This window comes from Oryx dammah, unplaced genomic scaffold, assembly GCF_014754425.2.
Source record: "Oryx dammah isolate SB20612 unplaced genomic scaffold, SCBI_Odam_1.1 HiC_scaffold_11056, whole genome shotgun sequence".
Taxonomy (NCBI): domain Eukaryota; kingdom Metazoa; phylum Chordata; class Mammalia; order Artiodactyla; family Bovidae; genus Oryx; species Oryx dammah.
The window spans coordinates 1322530-1336684 of record NW_024080450.1 but is presented as its reverse complement, the minus strand read 5'-3'; the positions used below and the strand labels follow the sequence as shown (position 1 = coordinate 1336684).

Here is a 14155-nt window from a genome sequence, read left to right as displayed (position 1 = left end):
CTGGTATCCTCAGTCCTTTTTGTTACTGATTCCCATTTTCTAGATTAAACCTTCTATCTCCACAGAAGGTGGGTTGGGGAAGGTCTTCCTGAGGGTTTTCTGCTGATCACTGCCTTCGTACTTTGCCTTACCCCAACAGTACCTGGTGCTTCCAAATGCTGAAACCTTCTCAGGGGTCTCCCGCTGGACGTGACTCTCCCATCTCCCACTTGTAACTTCATTGCTTCTGCCAGTTATTCTGCCTCCGTTAGCATTCCACCTTCTAAAATTTCATTGAAATACATTGTCTTCTGTTATGCCCTCTTTTTCTAAGGTTAATACAGCTTTATTATCATTTCAGTGGATTTTGGAAGGTAGAATCAATGTATCAGGGCCCAGGCTGTCTAGCTGGCTCAGTGGTAAAGAATCCGCCCGCCAGTGCAGGAGACACAGGAGATGCAGGTTCAATCCCTGGATTGAGAAGATCCCTTAGAGAAGGAAATGGCAACCCATTCTGGAAAATTCTGAGGACAGAGAAGCCTGGCAGGCTACAGTCCTTCGGTCGCAGAAAGTCAATTATGACCGAGCCACTGAGCACACAGACACGCGTATCAGGGCCATGTAAGTTTCAAGCTCAGAGCCAGGCTTCAAGCATTCAGAACTGCACGCGACATTGTACCTAACGTCTGGGAGCTCCTTCTTGTGTGAGAAGTACTGTGCCAGCAATGTGAAGAAGATGCTGTTTGGCTATTGGTATTTCCAGGCCCAGGCAGAACCTGCCCCTAAAAAGAGAGAGTCTTGGGGCCTGCAAAGTGGCCAGACTGGTGTGCTCCAGTTCCCATGCCCTGTTGTGACTCTTGTAACCTGAAGACTGAGCCCCAGGACTGTACTGCCTGGAGTGTGCTCTGGTGAGAGGGTTCAGCAGACACTGCAGGCTTTGAAGCTTCTTGGCTTCCCCCAGCTGACTTGGAGGAGAGTATCTGGTTATAGCTATAGAATTTTGAACATGCTTCTAGGATAAGCAGGCTTTTTTCCTCCTCTCTTCCTTTCCCCCAACCCCCCAAAAAAGGAGAGGGTTAAATAAAATTTTCTTGGATGATTTTTCCTGGTTCTTGGGAGATGAGCCAAGTTGTCAGAGAGCTTTTCCCATGGTGGTTCTGTCCTTCAGCCTGGGAGTGAGCTGCCTTTTTGCCTTGGGGCTGGCTGATTATTATCAGAAGTGGTGGTCGGGTTTAAGTCTGGGAATCTGTCCAGTCAGGCTGGGGGCCGGTGGTAGGAGCAGGCCGCCTGTGGCCAGTGCAGTAGAGGCTGGGCCCTAGGGACCTTGTTCCAGTCCTTGAGGGTACAGCCTGGAGGGGCTGTAGTCTTCAGCCTTGCTTTTGTAGCAGAGCATGGGAGCCCTGAGCTGGCCATCTACCAGCCCAGTGATAGACGTGACGACGGACACTGGGATGTGATGGACACGGTTACTGGGACAGTCAATTCCAGAGTGAGGGGATTTGAGATTAATGATCCCTCTAGTAGTCAGATACAGCAGTTTAGGAAAGGGATAATGGAGCCCTGGAGAAAAGTCGTAGCAGCCAGCAGGGTGCTACCAAAGGCGGTTTTCAGAACTTCTTTCTCCACTACAAACCCAGGGGATTTGGGCAGGGAAGGGCACGTGCTTTCATGGTGCGTCCTCACTCTGCAAGGTGGGATGAGGTCAGGTGTCTTTCCAACTTTTCTGTCCCTCAGCTGGAGCTCCCCTGCCCCTCTCTGTTCTTCCTCAGGATGTCTGGCCAGAAATCTGGCCCTTTCTTGCACACAGGTTACTTGACTGGAGGCTTGATTAGGTCAGGATTGATAACCCCCTGGATTGGGCCACCTCAGTGACTTGTCTTCCGGGGCCTGGGTCTGTCTGCTTGCCTTAATCCTTTCTCTCCCCCCCACTAGGTCACACCTCCTAATCTCTCAGTGTCACAAGTGCCCAACACTCCCAGCTGTCCCCAGGCTTACTCTGAACTGCAGGCGCTGTCCCCCAGCGAGCGGCACTGTGTGGAGACAGTGGTCAGCATGGGCTACTCATACGAGTGTGTCTTGAGAGCCATGAAGAAGAAAGGAGAGAATATTGAGCAGGTGAGTGCTTGGTCAGCCATAGGGCCGGGGCAGGGGAGAGGCCCCTGATCTTGGGAGCTGGAAGTGTCCTGCTTCTGTCCTGGAGTCCCTCAGACTCACAGCACCATTATCTTTTCCTGTGATTAGGGAGGGCGGGCAGGATTCAGGGGGGCTTTGTTGGGAGTTTCCAGCAGTGCTTCTGTTTTGGGGGCTCTGGGACCTAGGCTGAGGGGCAGACTTGGGAGTACCGGCGTTGAGGACTACCCTACCCAGTTACCTGTCTTCTCCTCTGCTTCTCCCGAGGCAGTGGCAGAATAGGCTTGAGTATGGTCAGATGTCGTCTTCCACAAATGTCTATCCTGTCAGAAGCACCCAGGCAGTTCTAATACAGGGTACTGGAGCCCTAAGCTTTGGGGGCACTTTCTGACTTGGGTGGTTTCTTAGGAGAATATCCTGCCCAGGCTGTGGGGTTGACGTCAGTTGGGAGATGTGAGTCAGCTGTGACAGAAACTCCTTTGAAGACTGTGAATGCATATTTAGAAGGGTGTGTCTATCAGCAAATAGTCACTGGGGTCCTGCTGTGTTGGACACAGTTCAAGGTACAAAGTCAAGTCCTATCCAGGATGTAATAGTCAAGGTGGGGAGCAGATGTGTTGATTTGTGTAAGACTTTTGGGAAGCACAGAAAACAGTGGCAGTAGGTGCTAAACCCTTTCTGTTTTCTAGATTCTCGACTATCTCTTTGCACATGGACAGCTCTGTGAGAAGGGCTTTGACCCTCTTTTGGTGGAGGAGGCTCTGGAAATGCAGCAGTGTTCAGAGGAAAAGGTAGGCACCTCCATGCTTCATGGGAACCTTCTAGAAAGAAGGGACAAAGCAGTCTGTCTTGAGGGCACTCCTGTTCCACAGCCTTCATCCCTCCCACTGACTGTAGGCAGAACTAGTTGGAGCAAGAATCTCCTGTGTCCAGACAGGCATGTGGATGTTTGGCTCACATGGAAGTATCAGATTGAAGACCGTCAACGATCCCAGGGAAGGGATGGGAAAAAATGACTTGGGCAAAAGCTGTACTTTCGGGTGATGGGGGAGATGTCTAGTCATTTTGCCTAGGCTGGATGGGAGCATGGATGTCAATGATGGGACCTGAATGAAGGTCAGTAAGATTTGGGGCCTGGGTGTGGCCCCTGAGGGATGACTGGCTGTGGCATCAACCTGTCTTCCTCCACGGCCATCCTCTGCTTGCTCGGGGCCCTGAGAGGCTCCGGCAAGGATGCCCTCCCAAGCAGCCCCTTAGGCATGTGTTTTGCTACTCGGCTGTGCTATGTGGCCAGAACCCTTTCTTGAATCTGTATTCTCTTCTCTTTAGATGATGGAGTTTCTTCAGTTAATGAGCAAATTTAAGGAAATGGGCTTTGAACTGAAAGATATTAAGGAAGTTCTGCTATTACACAACAACGACCAGGACAATGCTCTGGAAGACCTCATGGCTCGGGCAGGAGCCAGCTGAGATGAGGCCCTGCCTAGGCCCTGCCACAGAACCACCCCTGCAGGAGGCCCTGAGGAGCCCACCTGTGGGGAAGGAGAAGGGGCACACTTCCAGGTTTTCTTTTGGGGGTGGAAGGTCAGGTGTGGAGACTGCTTGCCAAGTCTCTACAAGCCTAGGTCCTGCCTGAGCTGGGGAGAAAGTGGGTAAGATTTGGGCATGCACATGCCCCCAGAACTGTCCTGGCTCCTTCCATATTAAAAGTATTTGTATCCTGAGAAGTGTCCTTCCCGCCTTGGCCCTCCAGATCGACTTCTCTGGTCTTTTTGGGATCTGTATGGCTTCAGCTGAAACCTGGCCCAGCTGCCAAAAGGAGCTGGGGAGCAGGAGGTGGTGGGGCCAGACTCAGTGCTGCTTCGGGGCTGAATGTTCCCTCGTCCGCAAGAGTGGGTTGACCTCTAATCCAAGTTGAGTGCAATTGAAAGGTTCCTCCAGGGTTCTGTTTCTTTCCCTTTTTAACAACGTCACTTAGTGTGACACTGGTTCTGCAGTGTCTCTGAGGTGCAGAGAATGCCCTTTAACCCTTGGGGCCCTGAGTTTGCCTTTTATGCCAAGCAGTTACCACACTTCCCTGCCCCAGCCTGTTTCTTTTGGCCTGGTTTGGACTACAATCTTCTGCTACCCAGGATTTTAGAGCCCCCTACTCTAGGAAGCAGTTGTCAGTTTAAGGAATCATTTGTCCCTTCCCAGCACATCAAGTGGAGGAAAAGCAGGCCATGATTTAGTCCCCCAGCACTAACTCCACCTCAGTTCTCCCTGGAGAACAGCCTCTCCCTCCAGCCCCTGCTCTAGGACAACACAACGAATAACACCTAGTCATAGAAATCAGTCTCTTTGGTTGGTTTTGTATTATGTTGTACATCATTAAAGATCTAAATACAAAGGATATACAGTCTTGATGAATCTAAAGTAATTTGCTAACTATTTTGATTCTTCAGAGAGAACTACTAATAAAAATCTAAAAGGTATATCCTGTTGTGGTGATTTCTTTATTGCCAAGGAATGTTTCGCTGCAGGGTGGAGGTTAGTGAGTGGTAAGCAGATTTGCTGGGGGATGGAACAGAAGCTAACCATTTTCTGTCATTTCACTCCTTTCTTCCAACTCTTAGGCCTGTGCAACCCAGGTTTTTGGTTTGGAAAGGCAGGCCTAGACACAAGGGTCTGTTTAAACCTGACATAGCTTGGTTTCTGGGTTAAGGACATAGACATGTGCCTTCCTGCAAGACTGACTGTGGAAGTGAGACAGGCTGGGCCTTTGGGAGATGCACTCAGAAGTGAGGACTAAGTCCCTTGTCCTGTGAGCAGCATCAGGCATATTTATGTGTTCCACAGGTAGGACGGGGATTCAGACTGCTTCACTAGCTCTCAGTGGTGCTGTTGTATTCAGTGGTACTAGATTTATCCCTAGCTTCTTGTCCTTAGTTGTAATACTCTCTCCCCCACAGTCCTCCCTGTGCTCTTGGCTTGGATGGGTCTCTCATTTTTGTAGTGATGATGATGTGAGGATACAGAACCTTTGGGCTCGGAAGCAGTAAGCTGGAAAGAGGCCGCCCTCTGGTGGTCAGATGAGGCGTGGCCATTGTCTCAGAAAGCCAGTTGGCCCCTCTTCTGGCCTTTAAAATTAATTAAACCCTTCTTTTAAAATTTGTAGAAGTTATCCTTTAACTTCTACAAGAGACCAAAACTTCATATCAAAATGGGTGTCAGGGCCAAGGCTTTGACATGTGAATCTCAACTTGATCCAAGGTGGCCTTGGTAAGTGATGGACTACCTGGTATTTCTTAAGCTTCTTTCTGCTAAAAAGATACACAGCAAACAACTCACATGAAGGGGTGCATGTATGTGTGTAAAACTGCTTTAGAGTCTCACTGGCCAGAGCGCTTAATGCCAAGGCACTGAACACAGGCCACTGCAAGGGTGAGTAGATGGCCAGGGCGACCCTGGATAAAGGTAAGGCTAGGAGATGGACTTGCCTGAGATACTCCAGCCATTCAACTATTCTGTGGGGGAGTACGGTGGGTGAGGACTCACAGATAGGACTTAGGAATATGATGCAGGCAGATGGTCTCAGGAAAAGGCAGATTGGGAAAGAATGCAGTGATGCGAGCACCCTCTTCCGTCTAAATACTGGGTTGCAGAGAGGGAGGGGAAATGGAAGCAAAAGACCTGTCCCGCATCTGCTCCTGTTATAGACGTCAAGTTACGGTTTATTCATTTTACGTTTTCAAAAGCTAACCTCCCAAGGGCTGGTGGGGCAGATCTCACCCAACCCCCACCCCACTAGGCACCAGCGTTTTAGTTTTGACCAAGTCCTGGAGGAAGGCACAGAATCCAGCTGGTAAAACCTCTAGGCTCAGCATGTCCTGTCCCCTAGCTTGCGACCTCCAACCTGTAGGTTACCGCTGACCACCCCGCCCCCCCATCCTCAGACCCCCAAATTCAGAAACATCTATAGGGTTGTTAGACCCAACTGTGTTTCCACAAAGGGTCAGTAACACAAATCATCAACCCCAAAGAAAAGGGGAGACCTATTAGAAGTTGTTCAGGCTCATCTGTCCTTCCCTGCAGAAGCCCCTGTGCTTGGAATTGGACAGATGCTTGCTCTGAGAGAGGAGCTGGGACCCAGGCCATGAGTGGTGAGGGAGCGACCAGCTGGGAGGGACAAGGGAGTGGGTGCCGAGATGTGCAGGGGGACCTGGTGGAGGCCCCTCCAGCTCTTGAGAGCCCAGCCACCCCGTACCAATTCCAATCTAAGACACCGCTGTCCTCTCGGGGCCTGCAGCTGGCTTGTGGCAGGCCAGGTATAGCTGTAGCTGGCTCCTCAGACTCTGGATGCACTTGGACTTCAGAACCATGATTTCATCTAACTGAATCACAAAACCTTCAAAATCCTGAGAAAGGAAACAAAGGTCAAATGGAGCTTTTGCTGTTACTGGCCCTCTGTCATATCTGCTTTTCTAATCCCTTCTCTTGCAGGAGGATTTCAGAGCCCAGGCCCTTCCTCCAGTTGGAAAACCTGCAGGATAGTCACCATGGCATAGGGTGGGCCCCCTTCTCTACAGAGAAGTATTTAAAGGGCAAAAGGGTGTTTTTCTAGAAGTACCTCTGATCTGCATAAGGCAAGTCACTGTTACCATCACAGGGAGGGGCCTCCAACAAGCCACTAGGAAGGCAGAATGGCCCGGAGAGAGGCTGGAAACAGTGGCCTGGGAATGGGGAGTGTCACGCTATCTCCCACCTGTCCTTGCACCCCTCAAGCCAGCTCAGAGGAGTGGCAAGAGAAGGAACAAAGCCTCAGCAAAGCTACAGTGTGGCAGCAGACCCTTTCTGCACACACTGCAGGAAACAGGGATGACTATCAAACTAGGGGGACTTCCCTGGTGGCTCCGTGGTAAAGAACAGGCCTGCCAATTCAGGAGACGTGGGTTCAATCCCTGGGTCGGGGCGATCCCCTGGAGAAGGAAATGGCAACTTAACTCCAGTATTCTTACCTGGAGAATCTCATGGACAGAGAAGCCTGGTGGGCAACAGTCCATGGGGTTGCAGAAGAGTCAGACATGACTTAGTGACTAAACAACTTCAAACTAGCTGCAGGCTAAGTCCCAACAGCCCTGGAGGCTCAAGCCAAGACCACTTACAGTAGGAGCCAGCTGGCTCATCAGAGTCTCCTCCTTGAAGCCCAACTCAGCCATTTCATCCAGCTGTTCCTGGTGTGCTTGGATGACCACCTGCCTGGGAAGCAGAAGGGATGCTGTCAGCCTTGGGCCTCCCATCTCATGGGCAGCTTTCTGGAACCGAGCCTCATTTCTAGGCCAGGAGCTGCTGCTTCCCAAAGAGGTCGAGGCTTTGATGGGAACGAGCTCCCCACCATCTCCTGCCTCTTCACCCGTTCTTTTCAGGGCTTGTCAAGGGACTAGGGAGTAGCCATGAGGTACTGGGAAGAGACAGTGGCTTTGGGAGCTGCCCCCCAGGGCGTCCTGGGTTCACTGAGAGACAGGGCTGGATGCTGCTTCTCCTCCGCTGGAGCTGCTCACAGCTTCCTTGCGCAGAAGCTAAAGGCTGTGCCACTGCAGCCTGCACGTGGCACAAGGTAGAGCCTACCACCTAGCCTGTGGGCATTTCTCCTCTCTGAGGGGAGTTCAGGGACCAGAGCAAGGGAGTCTGGGCTAGAAGCTGGAGGATCTGCCTTCTGTCAGACCCCCTTATGGGTAGAGACCACACAATAGCATGATTGTCCCCTGGCTATAGGTGGGCTCCTGCCCTGGACATCCCTGCATGCCCTTCTCTTTGCCAAAGGCCCAGGCCGAGCCCCAGTGAGCAGACAGACAGCTGGCCCTGGGGGTCGAGCCAGAGTGGAGGGCTGCGGCCTCACAGAGAAGCATCTGTTGCCACCCTGCCGTCCTGCGCCTCTAGCCCTCGAGCCCCGCTCCTTTCACATCCTCCAAGGCAGTCTCATTCTGCTGCACCATCCAGCCTCCTCTGGGGAAAGCAGCACAGTCAGCAGCCCCTGTTTCCTACCTTTGCCATCCTAGAAGGTGCCTAGAATGCTGGGGCTCTGGGGGCACAGTCTGCTGCTGCTGTGTCCTGGGACAGCACTTCCAGGAATACATACCCACCAGAATGAAGAGGATTCTGGTCTCACCTCGGGTCTCAGGCTTGGTCACAGGATCAGATCCTCCCTTCTCTCCCTCACATCTAGCTTTCCCAGGCTGAGGGCCCACCCACCCTGGGGGCCCACCCACCCTGGGGGCCCACCCACCCTGGCAGGCCTGCTCCAATACATTTTACTCCTACTGCCCATGTCAAATGCATCTAGGCAGGCTCCCTTGAAAAGGTGGACAAACAGCTTGTCCCTGAGCCAACCATAACTATTCCCAGAACAGACAGAACAATAAGCTGGCGTGGGAGTAGGGATGCCAAAGGGCCCAAGTCTAGGTAGCCGAGTCCAACTTACTGTGCATGTCCCAGGGCAGGCTGCCGGAGTTTCCCGGTGCTCTTGGGAGAGCCTGGCCTTGCTAAGGACCTTGGGATTGGCCTATGTTTGAGCCATGTGATGTCCTCATTGTAGCAAGACAGAGTGACGGGGTCTGTGGAGAAACCCAGTTCCGGCCAACTGGGCCCAGTCAGCTGCTTTCTCTCCTGGGCCCTGGGCTGGTCAGCCACATCACTATTTCCTGCTCGGAGGATGAGTGTAGGCCCAGCGTGAGGTCCTCCAGGATGTAAGGTGAGGAAGGGGTTTCCCAGGAAACCCTGGGAGCTGTCCAGCTCTGTCTCAGCATTGGCATCACGGTGCCCCCGGGAGAAGAGTGCGGTCCCTCTGCTCTGGCAGGCCTCCCCCGGGTCAGCCTCCCCGTTGGGCAGCTCATCAGGTGGGTGCTGACGGATGGGTGATGGGGACAGAGCTGGAAGACTGCCCCCAGGCTTGTCGTCGGGGGGAGATGAGGAGAGCCACAGGTGCTCAGTTGCCGAAGATGTTGGCAGGACCGCCTCTGGATCACCTGATGACACTGCGCAGCCCAATGCTGGCCCCTCTGTGTCCACTGCCACGAGACCACGCGCACTTCCATCCTGGGCCGGCTGCTCCCAGGAAGGAGCGCCCCCATCATCCAGGCTCTCCAGGAGGGACATGGTGAGCGGAGCCATCAGTCCAGAAGCATACTCAGAGCACGTGCCTAATTCACCATTAGAGTCTTCTCCTTGGAAAGGGTTACTGTTTTTCCTTGGTCTGGTCTCCAGAATTGGGCTGTCTTCACTGACTTCTCTCAGGGGTGTGCTCACTGTATCTCTCTGGTCTGGGGATCCAGGAACTGCAATGTGGGATAGTGAGCAAGTGAAACCATCTTCCTCCAGGGATGGCAAGCTGCCCTCGGCCTGCCCAGGAACCTCACTTCTGAAGGCTTCCTGTCTGAGGTCAAAAGCAGGGCCACCACCTCCTTCCCGATCATATACAGAGTCCACCTGTGAGCAGTAAGGCTTCCCTGCCAGGTCTTCTCTGGGAGGAGGCCCTGAGGAGCCTGAGTCCTCCTCTCCGCTCCAGTCCAAGGGCACCTGACCTGGGCTGCGGCTGTGATCGAGTGCTATCCTTCTGTGGCCTGCGGGGTCCCTGGAGTACACCCAGCTTCTAGTTACACCCTCCTTGTCACCATCTGGGCTGAGAAACAGACTCTGCTGCCTTTCAGCCATCTGCTCCTCAGGACCTTGCTCCCTCTGATGAAGGAAGAATGAGCCTTCGCTGTTCTCCGGGCTCTTTCCCTGCTTTGTGGTCCTCTGACAGGAGACATGTGAAAAAGAATCTTCACTGAAGTCACTGTCATCAGGGTCCTCGGCTTGGGGAACTTGGGCTCTATCATGACTCTCAGCACGATGAGGGTGGAAGGGAGGAGGGATGTCACTCTGGAGCTGCCCCTCTGGGGGCCGGGACCGGCATAAAAACCTTTCGAGGGGTTGGTACTGTAACTTCTGCTGGAGGAGAGGTGGCTGCTGGAATTGCTGGTGGTAAAAGCGCAAATGCTCCTCCCTCGCCTCCTGCTGCTCAGGGATGTTGTTGGTCCAGGCTTCAGAGGCAGGCCAGCTCGGCGCGCCCTCCTTGCTGCCCTGACCGTACTCTGCTAAGTGCTGGGCGCTGCCAAAGGAGAGCTCGCCTCGAGACACAAGCTGCTTCTGCACAGGCTGCACAGTCTGCACTTTCTTGCACCGGGAGGGTGGCTTACCATGGGCCAGGTCCCCTCCTGGGCCTGGCGCCCTGCTTCCCCAGCCTAGGGCGGTTTTGTTGCCAATTGCGTTTTTCTCAGAGCATAATGCAGCTGATTCTTCTGCCCTTTTTATGGCTACATGTCCAGACAGCACGGTTCCTTTGCTAGAGATAGTCTGAATGACCCACTCTCGGGGAGGACTCCCTCGAGAGCTACCCTCTTTGCCAGGAACCTTAGGTACAGAAGCAAAAGGGATGTTGGCTGGGTGACTAGCCAGAGGATGGGCCTTCCCTCTCATGAAGCCAGATGGCACTGTGAGCAGCTGCTGAAGGCCCAGCTTGACTTTTTTGGGAGAACATTTGTCCCCTGGCAGGGCCACAGGAGAGCTCTGAATTCGTTTTGGAGAAGAGTTAGAAGAGTTTCCAGATGTTCGATTTCTACTGTTAGCTGGAGTACAACATTTAATGCCTTTCTTTAGTTCTTTGACCCTGTAAATGACCATTTTATGTTAATGTACATTCCTGAATTCCCTTCGTATAGCTTTCAGAGAAAACAAAAACCAAAGAAAAGTATTACAAGAACTGGGAATTATTTTTTCATCTGGGAGAGAATAAAGGAAAGAATAAAGAGGATATTCTATTTCAACATGAAATACGTCGCTTTACTTGAACAAAGATCAGTGTCTTCTCTGAGGATATTAGCGTGCATCCAATATTCCATGATCAGGAGAGTGTTTTTCTTAACAAACTGAAGGTTCATAGCAACTCTGCATAGAGCAAGTCTATCAGTGCCACTTTTCCAACAAGATTATTTTTAAATTAAGGTATGTACATTGTTTTTTAAAAACATAATGCTACTGTACACATGATAAACTCCATAGTATAAATATAATTTTTACATGTACTGGGAAACCAATCTGAGACTTCAGTGTGATTTATCACAGTGGTCTGAACCAACGTTGCAGCATCTCCACAGTATACCTGTATTCTTGTCTGGGAAATTCCATGGACAGGAACTTGTATAGTCCAGGGACCACAAAGAGTCAGACACGACTGAGCATATGCCTATAATATTACTATTGTTGTTGAAGTTAACATATATGAGTGTTCACTCTGTGCCAGGTATGGCCCTAAGCCCTTCACACATGTCACCTCACTGAATCCATGTAACTGTTACATGAGGTAGGTGCTATCATTATCCGTGTTCACATTAAGGGAACTTAATGTGCCCAGAGAAGTTGAAAACTCGCCAAGATCACTCAGCTAGCTAGCGGCAGAGGCAGGGTACTGCCAAGACAGTTTCACTCTAGAGTCCATTCTAGTAGCCACTTTGTAAATGGTCTCTCCTATTGAACTGAGATAAAGTACACAGAGAACATCACTCAAGCCCTTGACGCCCAGGGGGAGCTCCTCCTTTCATTCACAAATATTAATAACACATCTACTAGGTACCAAGTACTGTCTAGGCAGGACAGAGACAGTAGAGAAAAAGATAAGGTTTCTGTTCTCATGGAACTTAAATGATAGCTTATCTTTCCTTCCTAGTGAGTTTCATAAAATGCCACAGATACAAAAGATTCTTCAACAGCAATTTTAAGAAAACCAGGTTCCCCTCAAATAGTCTGTTAACTTTGGAGACAGCTTCTGAGAGACTGAGAGGAGGTGTTGTATGGTAGGACCAGGCAGCAAAGCAGCCAGAGGAAAGGATGGTAACGAGAGCACTGTCAAACGAGGAGGAGACACCTGACCTGGGTAAAAGTGGGAGGGGCCCTGGCAGATGCCAAAGTCACTGGAGCCCTGGCCTGGCAGTCAGAGGCACTGGTTCTGCCACCAACGCCCAGTGAGCCCTTTTAAGGTTCCTCCTCTTTTCTGGGCCTCAGTTTCTCCTTCCATAAAACAAGGTTGATCTCTTCTGGACCTACATAGCTCTGAGTACTTCTGCCTTGACAAATAATAGGTACTCTATCCCTAACAGTTAGGGCTGAGGCTGGCAGGAAGAAAACCTCATGAAGCCTTCCACCCTGGAGAAATATTTCATCTCCGGCTAGCTATTTAAGAGCCACTGATGGAGTTGTCTCCTGAACAAGGGAACATGTCACCTTCCTCTTGTCACATTCACACTTGTAAAATGACAGGGCCTACCAAAACACATTCTTCACATGGCCAGTTGCACATTCCCCTGGCAGTAGAATTATTATCCCAAGAACAGGTTTGGGGAGCTCAAGGTCAGATCCTTGTGTGTGCAACTTTCACAAACATACACACCCGCCACTCTGACACCTGAGGGGGACTCACCGGTCAGCATAGCGCAAAGTATTCAGGGTGTGTTCAGTGGCCACATGGCTTGGTGAGATGTTGGCGATCATGCAGGTTTTGGCATTGCCAATGAAAGAGTCCTTCAGCACCTATTCGAAACAGAAGGCAGGTCAGTGAAATCAACTAACAAAGGGCATATTGACTACTTACTGTGTTCAGGACACTGGGCCATACTCATACCTACCGCCTTCTACAAAAAGGCAATTCACAAAAGAAGAAACACAAATGATCAATAAACAAACAAAACAGGTACTCACTGCACCACTAATCAAAGAAATGCAGAGAAACCATTTTACAAAATTAAAATTTGTGGGGACTTCCCTGGTGGTCCACTGGATCCCATATGCTGCAACTAAGGGTTTGCATGCTGCAACTCAGAGTTCGTTACCTCAACTACGATCCAGTGCAGTCAAGTAATAAATAACTTAAATTTAAAAATTAAAATTTGGGGGCCTATAAGATTAAGAAAGACTCACAGGAACCTGCTCTGGTGAGGGTCTAGGGAAAGGGTGCTCCTGTACACTGCTATGCTGCCCACGTACTATGCAGTGTGAATTGGTACATGCCTTTGGGAGGGCAGTTTGGTAATATGGTAAAAACCTGGTAAAAAAAAGTTCCTATTTTTGGTTTGGCAATCACACTTCAAAGACTTTATCCTAAAGAGACAATTGCTCAACTGATTTTTTTTTTTAAGTATACACAGGATATTCATTACAATATTATAATAGTAAAATTTGGAAAATCTCTAAGTCTATAAACAAGTAACACTAAAAAATTATGAACTGCATACAACCATAAAAACAAATTATGGATATATGTACTTAGGTACCTGGAAAGATCTAAAACTTATGTTTGCATGAAAAAGGCGTATGATTCTGTAAGTGGATTTATGTGTTAAATTACTGATTTAATTAAATAGGAACACAATTTCTGGGGGTGGAGGACATGTTTTGAAAAATAACAAAGCCAATGTCAGAATCAGGACTAACCATCCAAAAGAAGGGTTTCCTGAGTCCCCAGTTGTAGTCATGTTTGAGAAGAAACCATCTAACCCATAGATGACTGATTCTAATAAGTTAGGAGCTACGTTATCATGGATTCTGCCCCAGTTCCTGTGAAGCTGTTGGTCTAGCTGCACAAAGTGAAAACTGCTCCCAGAACCCAGAGAGCCTCACCTAGACTGCCTCCTACCCAGTCTGCTCTACTGTGCAGTCTTGGTGCAAAAGGGAACCAGGGGTCCCTGTAACTGTCTTCACAGCTATTTGTACTGAGGCTGAGCCCTCCATGGGCCACTCTCCTTGGTGCCTCCTATCAATAAAGCACATGTTCATGACAGAAAAATGGAAGGAAAAAAATAAGCTATGGTCCTACTACTCAGAATAATCAGCTAACAGAGATGCATAATTTTTCTGTGTAGTTTTTTTTTTTCTCATTTCATATTTTTAAACTATAGATCTTGGTCATCTTTCCTGGAAGGACATGTCAAAAATCCATCTCATTCTTTTTAAATGCTGCCATTATTTTTTGTCTTGA

General features: G+C 50.1%; 2 protein-coding genes across 7 annotated transcripts in view; one reads left to right on the top strand and one right to left on the bottom strand.

The window, feature by feature from the left end:
* The window catches only part of LOC120860308 (ubiquitin-associated protein 1), a 65914-nt gene extending 61331 nt beyond the window's left edge, over positions 1-4583 (top strand). For all 5 annotated transcript variants that reach the window (XM_040236090.1, XM_040236093.1, XM_040236094.1 and 2 more), the window contains 3 exons: positions 1912-2094; positions 2799-2900; positions 3439-4583. In XM_040236090.1, the coding sequence (XP_040092024.1) occupies positions 1912-2094; positions 2799-2900; positions 3439-3579 (426 nt within the window). In that variant the 3' untranslated portion in view covers positions 3580-4583. The remainder of the gene's footprint in view (positions 1-1911; positions 2095-2798; positions 2901-3438) is intronic.
* Positions 4441-14155, bottom strand: part of LOC120860304 (kinesin-like protein KIF24) — a 65075-nt gene continuing 55360 nt past the window's right edge. The window contains exons 11-14 of one of the 2 annotated variants that reach the window (XM_040236084.1): positions 12602-12711; positions 8570-10795; positions 7254-7347; positions 4441-6506 (exon numbers count right to left, since the gene is read on the bottom strand). In XM_040236084.1, the coding sequence (XP_040092018.1) occupies positions 6366-6506; positions 7254-7347; positions 8570-10795; positions 12602-12711 (2571 nt within the window). In that variant the 3' untranslated portion in view covers positions 4441-6365. The remainder of the gene's footprint in view (positions 6507-7253; positions 7348-8569; positions 10796-12601; positions 12712-14155) is intronic. The other variant, XM_040236085.1, reaches the window with a different exon arrangement.